This window comes from Bidens hawaiensis, unplaced genomic scaffold (genome assembly GCF_021521415.1).
Source record: "Bidens hawaiensis isolate Kalapana, Puna unplaced genomic scaffold, B.hawaiensis_p1.1 tig00000780_1, whole genome shotgun sequence".
In the NCBI taxonomy this organism is placed as follows: domain Eukaryota; kingdom Viridiplantae; phylum Streptophyta; class Magnoliopsida; order Asterales; family Asteraceae; genus Bidens; species Bidens hawaiensis.
Genome location: NW_027491045.1, coordinates 2,555,473 through 2,564,912, shown reverse-complemented (window position 1 = coordinate 2,564,912; position 9,440 = coordinate 2,555,473). Strand labels below are relative to the sequence as shown.

General features: G+C 33.7%; 1 protein-coding gene across 1 annotated transcript; it reads left to right on the top strand.

Annotated features, from left to right (window-relative positions):
• The first annotated feature begins 3,627 nt into the window (after positions 1 to 3,627).
• On the top strand, positions 3,628 to 8,928 carry LOC143538103 (MLO-like protein 11). The gene is made up of 15 exons (XM_077031731.1): positions 3,628 to 4,097; positions 4,764 to 4,821; positions 4,936 to 5,162; positions 5,253 to 5,369; positions 5,520 to 5,580; positions 5,655 to 5,749; positions 5,837 to 5,911; positions 6,538 to 6,623; positions 6,734 to 6,783; positions 6,863 to 6,903; positions 6,983 to 7,153; positions 7,249 to 7,284; positions 7,395 to 7,462; positions 7,549 to 7,609; positions 8,283 to 8,928. Exons 1-15 carry the CDS (start codon positions 3,966 to 3,968, stop codon positions 8,688 to 8,690), a joined length of 1,686 nt encoding a protein of 561 aa, XP_076887846.1. The 5' UTR covers positions 3,628 to 3,965; the 3' UTR covers positions 8,691 to 8,928.
• The last annotated feature ends 512 nt before the right edge of the window (positions 8,929 to 9,440 follow it).

The window sequence follows — 9,440 nt, the reverse complement described above, 5'->3', positions numbered from 1 at the left end:
GTGTTTACATGTTATAAACTTATACACCCGTGTGTGTGTTCTTTTTGTTTTCATCTATGTTTGCTATTTTTCTTCTTTTTTAGTCTTCAACTAGGGTAGGTTTTTTGTACTTAGGTTATACCTGCATTTAAATATGGTCGGTAAATTCTAGACTATGTGTTTATGTGTTCCCCTTTTGTACATATTATGATCATGTCTTGTGTGATACATACCTAGTATGTACGTGGCAGCATTTCCTAGCTAAGCAGGGGTGGCTCGTGGGACAGCGAAAACAAGTTAGGGTTTTAGGCCCACACTCGGTTAAGGCCTTCAAATTCAAAAAAAAAACATCATATATAGATATATTATAAAGAATAATGAGTATAGTAAACTCAAATTAATGTGTCGGTGTGGTGGTAGGTTTGGTTGTTACTAAAGTTTAAGTTATGAGTTCAAAACTTATAATAATCAACTTATTTTTTCTTAGCAAATGTTTTGAAAAACGCCCCAAAATCTTGTTTCGATTTTGGCCCCCACATTCGTTGAGCCGGCCCTGTAGCTAAGCTATAGGCCTATAGAAATATTGAGTAAGATTTTTCTAACTCAAAACTCTAGATCATGCATAGTGGTTTTGCCGTAAAACGTTTCCACCTTTCTCTCCATTGGCCTAGAAGTAAGTCAACCCCCCCCCAACGTTCCTTACAAAAGCTCAAGCCCAAATTCGCCCCCAAAACGCCCCACTACATTTCTCAAATTAACATATGTCATGGGGCTTAAAAGGAGGTGCAAAAGCTTATGTGGCCCGGGCTTAATGTTGCGCGCATCGTGCAAGGCCCGGACGGTAAAGGTTAGGGCTTCAACACATTTACGGGGCGACAAAGGGAAAGAAAAGGAGAAACTTGTGGGGCTTTAAACCACAACACGATGTTAAAAAGGGGTGTTTTAGTTAGAGCCACATTCGTGGCACTTTAACTTATAATGTTTAAAGCTCTTCACAACAACTAGCTTTATTATTTCTTTTTCTTAATATATATGGCTGTTATCTTTAGATAATTAGATTGATATTTAATTATATGACTTGTTTCTTCTTTTTAGTTTAACAAATATGAGGATGTGTTTGCATTCTTTAACATGTTTGTTTTTTTATTTGAAATAGTTTTGTTAGCCTTCAAGGTGTATACACGGCATTTACATTGACTTCAGAAGCATAATCATAATCTTCTGTTAATAGAATAACAACGTTCACAAGTCAATTCATCATAATCTTCAATCTAGCAATAACATCATACGAATCCGAATAACGTATTCATCTTACAACTTTTTATAAAAAAAAAGTTAACAAACTCGAACTCATACTTGACTTGCTTCGAGCTCGGTATACAAAACTCGAGCTTCACTATATTTAGATTAGATGTTTTAATTCTATACCAAATTAAGAGTATTTGCTATTTATTTAGTTATTTATTGTCACCTATTTATAATAATATTATAATTAGCCAAAAGAGGTTACGACACAACTCGTTGCTCGGTTACTATCGCTGTATTATAACAGTTTGTCTTTTGAGGAATCCAAATTTCTCAAAAAGGAAAATAAAAAAATATATGTATTATGTAATAATTATTATATTAAATAAAAAAATGGGCAATTTCATAAAATAGTAACAAAGTTTCAAAAGTGTTTTAATTATGTTACTCAACTTTAATAGGTGTTCCAATAAAGTCACTTAACTTTCATATTTTATTAAATTAAATGTTTTAACATGTTTTTTTAGCGTTTTCTTTTTTATTTCACATAGGGAATCGTTTTATCTTTTTTTATGTTGATGTTGAGTGCGGCGTGGATTTTATATTTTATTTTTAAATATTAATATAATTAGCGTTTTTTAATTTTTTTAATATATCAACATATATTGCAATTCCGACCCCCACATCTTATCCTCAATTTCTTTCTTAACACACAAAAAAATCGGTGAGAGTCGATTTGAAAATTTAGTGATCCGATTTGAGAAAAATATGCATGAGTGACCTAACTGGAACACTTTTGAAAGTTGGTTACTATTCTATGAGATACCCCATAAAAAATATCTTTATATGAGTTACAGATTTATCTAAATTACTCGCATATGCAGTCAAGCTTGATATGTGAAACTCATACTCTTTCAATAAACATGCTTCAATTAAATTCAAGCTCGCTCAAACTCAACTCGATATTGTAAGACTATACGTAGTGGGCGGCAAATAGGGCGAGAAGGGCGGCAACATGAAGGAAACCCCCCCCCCCCCGGACGATAAGAGGGGGGACGAGATTTTGAGATTTTTTCGCCGGCGAAGATTTGAAGAATATTATTATTTTATTGTTATGTGTGTGTGTGTGTTGGGCTACAACACCACTATATCCCTAAACAAAAATCCATTATTTGCTGATTGAACATTACATGACAAATATCACCCTATTTTATAGTTCCTCCACTAAACATAAGCTAACAACAAACAAATCCTTAGTAGTTCATGAAGACAAACTGTTATTACATTTTATTACACACTTACTAAGTTAAGGGATAATTCCCAAAATAGTCCAAAATAGGAGAGAGAAGACCAAATTAGTCCAAAAGTGATTTTAATTACCAAACTAGTCCAACCAAACTAATCGGGAACGTGAGATAGGGAAGCGTGACGTGAGATTTGTTAACCACTCACAGTGTGACACGTGTAAAGGTACGTGAAAGTTACTCCCAAATCTGTCTGCGCCGATAGTTTTATGGCCAAAATCTTTTTCTCATAAATTCATCTCCTCCGACGCATTTTAGGTGAATTTCATCTTTTTTGCATAAAAATAAAAGTTGTTAGAAAAGATGAATTTTGTTATAAATTATTTAAATTCGATGGTTTTTAGATGAAAGTTATCTTTTTTTTGCATAAAAATAATAGTTGTTTATAAAACATTTTTGAAAATCATATCCACCACCTACCACCACCATTCACCACCACCACCCACCGCCCATTGTCATCATCAACCACCACCACCCACCGCCATCATCAACCACCACCACCACCCACCACATTCTTAACACTTGCCATATTTTTAAAACTTTTATAAAAATCATCTGAGGAGATTAAATTCGTTGAGAAATTATCGTTTTTTTTAACTTATTTGAAAATCATCTAAGAAGACTAAATTCATTAGAAAAGTATCGTGTTTTTGCAACATTTTTTAAATTTCTCGCAGGAGACAAAATTCACCTGAATTGCGTCGGAGGAGATGAATTTGTGAGAAAAAGATTTTGGCCAGAAAATTATCGGCGCAGACAGATTTAAGAGTAACTTTCACGTACCTTTACACGTGTCACACTGTGAGTGGTTAACAAATCTCACGCCATGATTCCTGATCTCACGTTCCCAATTTGTTTGATTGAACTAGTTTGATAATTAAAATCATTTTTAGACTAATTTGGTATCTCTCTTTCTATTTTAGACTATTTTGGAAATTCTCCCTTAAAGTCTCTCCCAACGTTAATGAATGCATGTAAGAGAGAGAAACAATTACAAAAGACAGAGCTATCGTCTCTGTTTCATTCAAACTCCAGTTGTTGAAACTAGAAAACTATTAACTAAACTACTTCCCAGAACCTGCATATAATAATATATTCACCCACTTTCCACATTTCTTTATTACACATTTACACACTCAAGCGACACACACACTTGTTGGGTATCTTGGAAACCACTAAAGATTCAATCTTGATACCAATTATACCAATACAAACAACTAAAGTTCAAATCTTGATTTGTTCAACACTCAGTAACATTTTGCTATGTTATGTTATCATTAACTTGTTACTGAGCTCCAAGAAAAGTGGGTTTGAATTATTATTATCACAGGGTTATTATTGTGTGCACACCACCTGTTTGACTAAATGTCTGTGAGAGTTTATTCAGTAAATAACACAAATCTTGTTTATTAGAGTGTTGTGTAAATTAGGTGAAGTATGTCATCTGAGGTTGACCAAGAGGAATCAAGATCTTTGGCTTTGACTCCAACATGGTCTGTGGCTACTGTTTTGACTGTCTTTGTTGTTGTTTCGTTGCTTGTCGAGAGATCGATTCATCGGTTAAGCAATGTAAGTGTTGTGTTCTTCATTCTAATGTGCCATATGCTTATATTGTTTAATTTGTGATACATAGTGCCTATATAGAGTAGGGGTGTGAGCGGTTCGGAATTGGGCTAAAACCAAACCAAAAACTGTAACTCTGATTTTTAAACTTTTGAAAACCGGTCAGTTACGGATTTTTCAGTTTTGCGTTTGAGCTTAGAAATTTTGGGCAGGAAAAAAAAGGCAAAAAATAACGAATTTGGGCGTAAATCAATTTGTTAATTAATAACTAGTTGATTATTATACATTTGGGCTAGAATATCTGAGTTATATATTTATCAAGTTCTTATAAGTTATGAAAAATAAAAAAATGAAAAGCTATAAATTCGGTTCGGTTTGTTCGGTTTTAATTACATACAAAACCAAAACCGAACCGTCAGTGTGGTTTTTACAAAAACATAAAACCAAACTGTCAGTTTTTGTTTTGTTTGGTTTTTTCGGTTCTCGATCGGTTTTTCAGTTTCATGCACACCGTTAATTGAGATAATGAATGAATGATATGTGATTAATCCAAGTGTATGCAATAATTTGTATTTGTTAATATTTATGCAAGCCAATTTGTTACTATTGTGTTGCAATAGTTATAGGTTTTATACTTTTATTTGTTCCTGACAATTTAATTTAACATGTTAGTGGTTGAAGAAAACAGACCGCAAGCCGTTGCTTGCTGCTGTGGAGAAAATGAAAGAAGGTATTTTTTGTATATGAAACCTATTTGAGAAATGTAAATGCTTCATATGCTTTTTTTTTTATTTAAGAAGTGTTAATGATTATTGATTCATATGTTTTGGTTGTTTGTGTGCAGAGTTGATGCTTCTCGGCTTCATATCCCTCCTTCTAACAGCTACTTCTAGTATTATATCAAACATTTGTATCCCATCAAAATTCTACAATAGTGCATTTGCTCCATGTACTCGGTCCGAGGTTGATGAAGAAATGGAGAATAATGATAATAAGCGGAAACTTTTTATGAGTTTCGTGTATCCTCATCGGAGGGTGTTGAATGAATTGAATCAGAACACGTGTAAGAAGGCAAGTCACATTAATCTACATTCGGTACTTCATGTATTATGTTTTTTTTGTTAGTTTTTCAAATATATTGTTGCCATTTTTAATTTATAGGATTATGAGCCGTTTGTATCATATGAAGGCCTTGAGCAACTCCACCGCTTTATTTTTGTCATGGCAATAACTCACGTGTCGTACAGCTGCTTAACAATGCTTCTTGCTGTAGTGAAGGTTACGTACATATTGTTGTTATTATTATAATAATAATAATAATAATAATAATTATTATTACTATTACTATTTTTACTTGATACTTGTATGAAGATAACATAATAAGAACATAATTGTTTGTTGAAATTACTAAATTTGTAATCTCGCCAGATTCACAGTTGGAGGAGATGGGAGGATGAGGCTCAAGTGGACCGACATGATGTGCTAACCGGTAATATATACTTATCAATTTTAAATCTAACAATGGTATCATGTATACAATTAATATAATATATTTTAATGCAGAAATATCAAGAAATGAGCTATTTAAGAGACAATCAACTATGGCCAAATTCCACTCATCAAATCCGTTAGTTAGGAATGGATATTTAACTTGGATGGTAGGTACAATCTCTCCCATTTTTGCATAGTTAGCTTTAATCTTTCTATTTGGATAGTAATGTTTTATTATATAATTTGCTATACAGATATGTTTCTTTCGGCAATTTGGGCGTTCGGTTGTTCGTGCAGATTACCTAATGCTGCGTAAAGCCTTCATCATGGTATGCCAAATTTCGACAAAAGCAATTAATAATGTTGTACAGCTGTTGAGGTCCCCTTTACAGCTACATATGATATCACCCTATATCTACTTGGAAAATATTTATATTTTTTAAAATTTATTGCACTAGCAATAAGTTGGGGTGTAAATGGTCTAAGTCGCTTGTGAGCTTCTCAAGACCAGCTCGCTAAAAGCTCGAATCATGACAAGCTTATACGAGCACGGGCCTAAAAACAAGCTCGTATAATTAACTCGCCCGAGCTGAGCTTCACTTATCAAGCTCATGTAGACTCTCGAGCCTAAATGAGCCCATTATTTATATAATTTTTATTTAATGTATTACATATATATTTACACATTAATAAATATTATAAATAAAACTGTGATAAGAATTATAACTGTGAAAATAGTTATAAATGCATATAAATCAACATAATATAAAAACCATAACTATAAGTAGTTATAAATGTATAGAAATTAATAAATAAAATAAATAATAGATGAGCCAAGCTGGAACTTTAAAATAGAACTCGAAACGAACCAAGCTCGAGCTCTCGGATGGGCGGTTAAATTTGTTGTACCTTCAGATCATTATTCACAGCTGCTTGTTTTTCTTATTCATGACAGAACCACCACCTCACATCAAAATATGATTTTCACAGTTATATGATTCGTTCTATGGAAGAAGAATTTCAAAGAATAGTCGGAGTCAGGTAATGTATTTTCTTTCTTGCTATCTCTATTCACACATGTAAATTTTATACATAAATTCAACACATTACTGTTCAAAAGTTGATTTTTTTGTTTATTCGGTTTCTTGCAGTGGCCCGCTTTGGGGGTTTGTGGTTGCTTTTATGCTGTTTAATATAAAAGGTACGTGACGTGAACTAATTATGCATCAAATCCTCGTTGGAATAACAAATCTTGATTGATCATCAAGCATTTCTTGCAGGATCAAATCTTTATTTCTGGATTGCCATTATTCCAATTACTGTAAGTACTCGTTTTTCTTATCTTATTTACATTGTAGTTAATTTATATTATAGTTCTGATTGCATATGTATATTTTCAGCTTGTTTTACTTGTGGGGGCAAAATTACAACATGTTATTGCAACTTTGGCTCTAGAAAGTGCTCAAATTACTCAATACTATGGTGAAACGAGATTAAAGCCTCGAGATGAACTCTTTTGGTTTAAAAAGCCAGAATTATTGCTCTTTTTAATTCATTTCATTCTTTTCCAGGTCAGCATCACCTTTTCATTGTTTTTAAATTTGTTTTCATTAATCCAAATATTAAGATAATTTGGTTGTCTGACTTGTGATCAACTTAAGTGCAGAACGCGTTTGAGCTAGCTTCGTTCTTTTGGTTCTGGGTAATTTCGGTTACTTGATTTCATAACCATGTTTGATGTTTAAACTTGAGTTGTATAAGCTGCTTATTTATATATATATATATATATATTTTTATTTTTTTATTTTGCAGTGGCAATTTGGCTATAATTCTTGTTTTATCAAGAACCACACGGTCGTGTATATACGGTTGATTTTGGGGTGTGTGTTTGTTTTCATTCAGCTTCACCAGATTTTATACGTGTTGCTTAAAACAGGATATCGCTCACTGTTATTATCTGTTATAGGTTTATGGGCCAGTTCTTATGTAGCTATAGCACCTTACCGCTTTATGCACTCGTTACCCAGGTATAATTTCAGACCAAAAACATTTACACACACACATATATACATCTCTCCTGAAATTTATAAAACAATGCACAAAATTTGTTTATATATAGAACCTACACGAGTGGACAAATGGTAAAACTTTAAAATTTTATATGAACCAACTAGTTTATTGCTTTTTATGTGCATAACATACATATTTGTATTTAAGAAGTACTACACTTAAAAAACTTGAACCATATATCAAATCAAAAAATCAGACGATTTAGTTTTGCCCTTTTCCCTCCTACAATAATTTAGTGTTCTGCCTCGTTCTTTTCAGAACCAATTGTATGTTGAGAACTGTGAGAACCGCATAACATGTGTTCATTTCGTTTAAACATAACATATAAAATTGAAAAAAAGAAAAGATTTTCATTTCTCTCTTCTCACTCTTTCGTTTATTTTATCTCCTCTATCCTCTTTTTTTTATAAAATTATATATAAAATGTGCACATATGCATACAAATGTGCATAAATGCATTTAAATAAAAGACTATTAATATTATAAAATTTTAAAATAAATCTTAGTAGAAGTAATGAAATCTACATGCCTTCTAGTTAATTTATTTAGTAAATAGTATACAATTTAACACATTATATGGAGTTCTAAACATATTATTGGTTTTGAAATGAAATCTATGTCACTATGCAGATGGGTACAAATTACAAGGCCGCGCTAATCCCACAAAGAATAAGAGATACAATCCATGGATGGGGAAAGGAAGCCAGAAGAAGGCGGCGACGGTTAGGAATATATAATGACGACTCCACGATTCACACCGACACAAGCACCGTCGTATCTGTAGAAGAATTTGACCACCACGAGCTCGATAGTCCACGAGCCGGGTTAGCACCCGGTCAGGTTCTTGACATCGAGCTGCAGCCGCATAATGGTCCAATGACGGATGGTTCAAGGTCCACGCTTGTGGCTAATGAAAACTCGAGCCGGGCTGGTACGCCTCTGCTTAGACCTTGTGCATCCGTTTGTTCTTCGGCTTCGCCAAGTTTTGTGGCGGAAGTTTTTACAAGGTCAGCGTCGTTGCCAGCTCAGCGGCAATGAGGGTTAAAAAGGGTGGTTTTTAACTTTTTATAGTTACTTAAACATGTTAATATGTTGAGGTGGTATATAAGTTGTGACAGTTAAAATGTAGAATTATAATTACAGTTTTATTTTTAACCCAAGAAGTGAATTAACCACAAAAGATTGAAACTTTCCTTGCTCAAAAGAGGAAATATGCAATCTTGAGTAAGGAAAGATACAATCTTGAGTGCTCTTTATTATTTTGTCTAGTTGGATGTTTGGACTTTACAACTCATGCGTGGACCCATGTGTTGAGTACAGGAGTCTAGTCGGCTTTCTTGTATTTAGGTTGTCATACTATTCAAATTTTAAGAGCCTCGATGTCCTACTTTGGCTAGACTCTGTTGTTTTAACTGGACTCACGCTGACTTTAGAGTTTGGCTTGGGCGTTCATCCGGGAAACCATGCCGTCGGCTGCCACTTGACAGTCGTTGTGCCACAGTAATAGCAGAACTCTCTGGCGTAATACGCAGTGAGACGAAAACCTATATGAAAAGTGATTATGATACACAACACATATTCGAAGATTTACCTTGCCGAAAGAAACTCATATTCAAAACTTCAAGGATACTTCTATTACTTTAGAAAAAGTTAATAGAAACAATAGCCGGTGTGAATAGTTAGGCCATGGGAAATGGCTCATTTGAGTAAGAGAAAAGGTTCTATGTGAAGTTGTGGACAAAGGGTCACTCAAATGAGTCCTTTGAATTCCCCCCCCCCCCCCCCCCC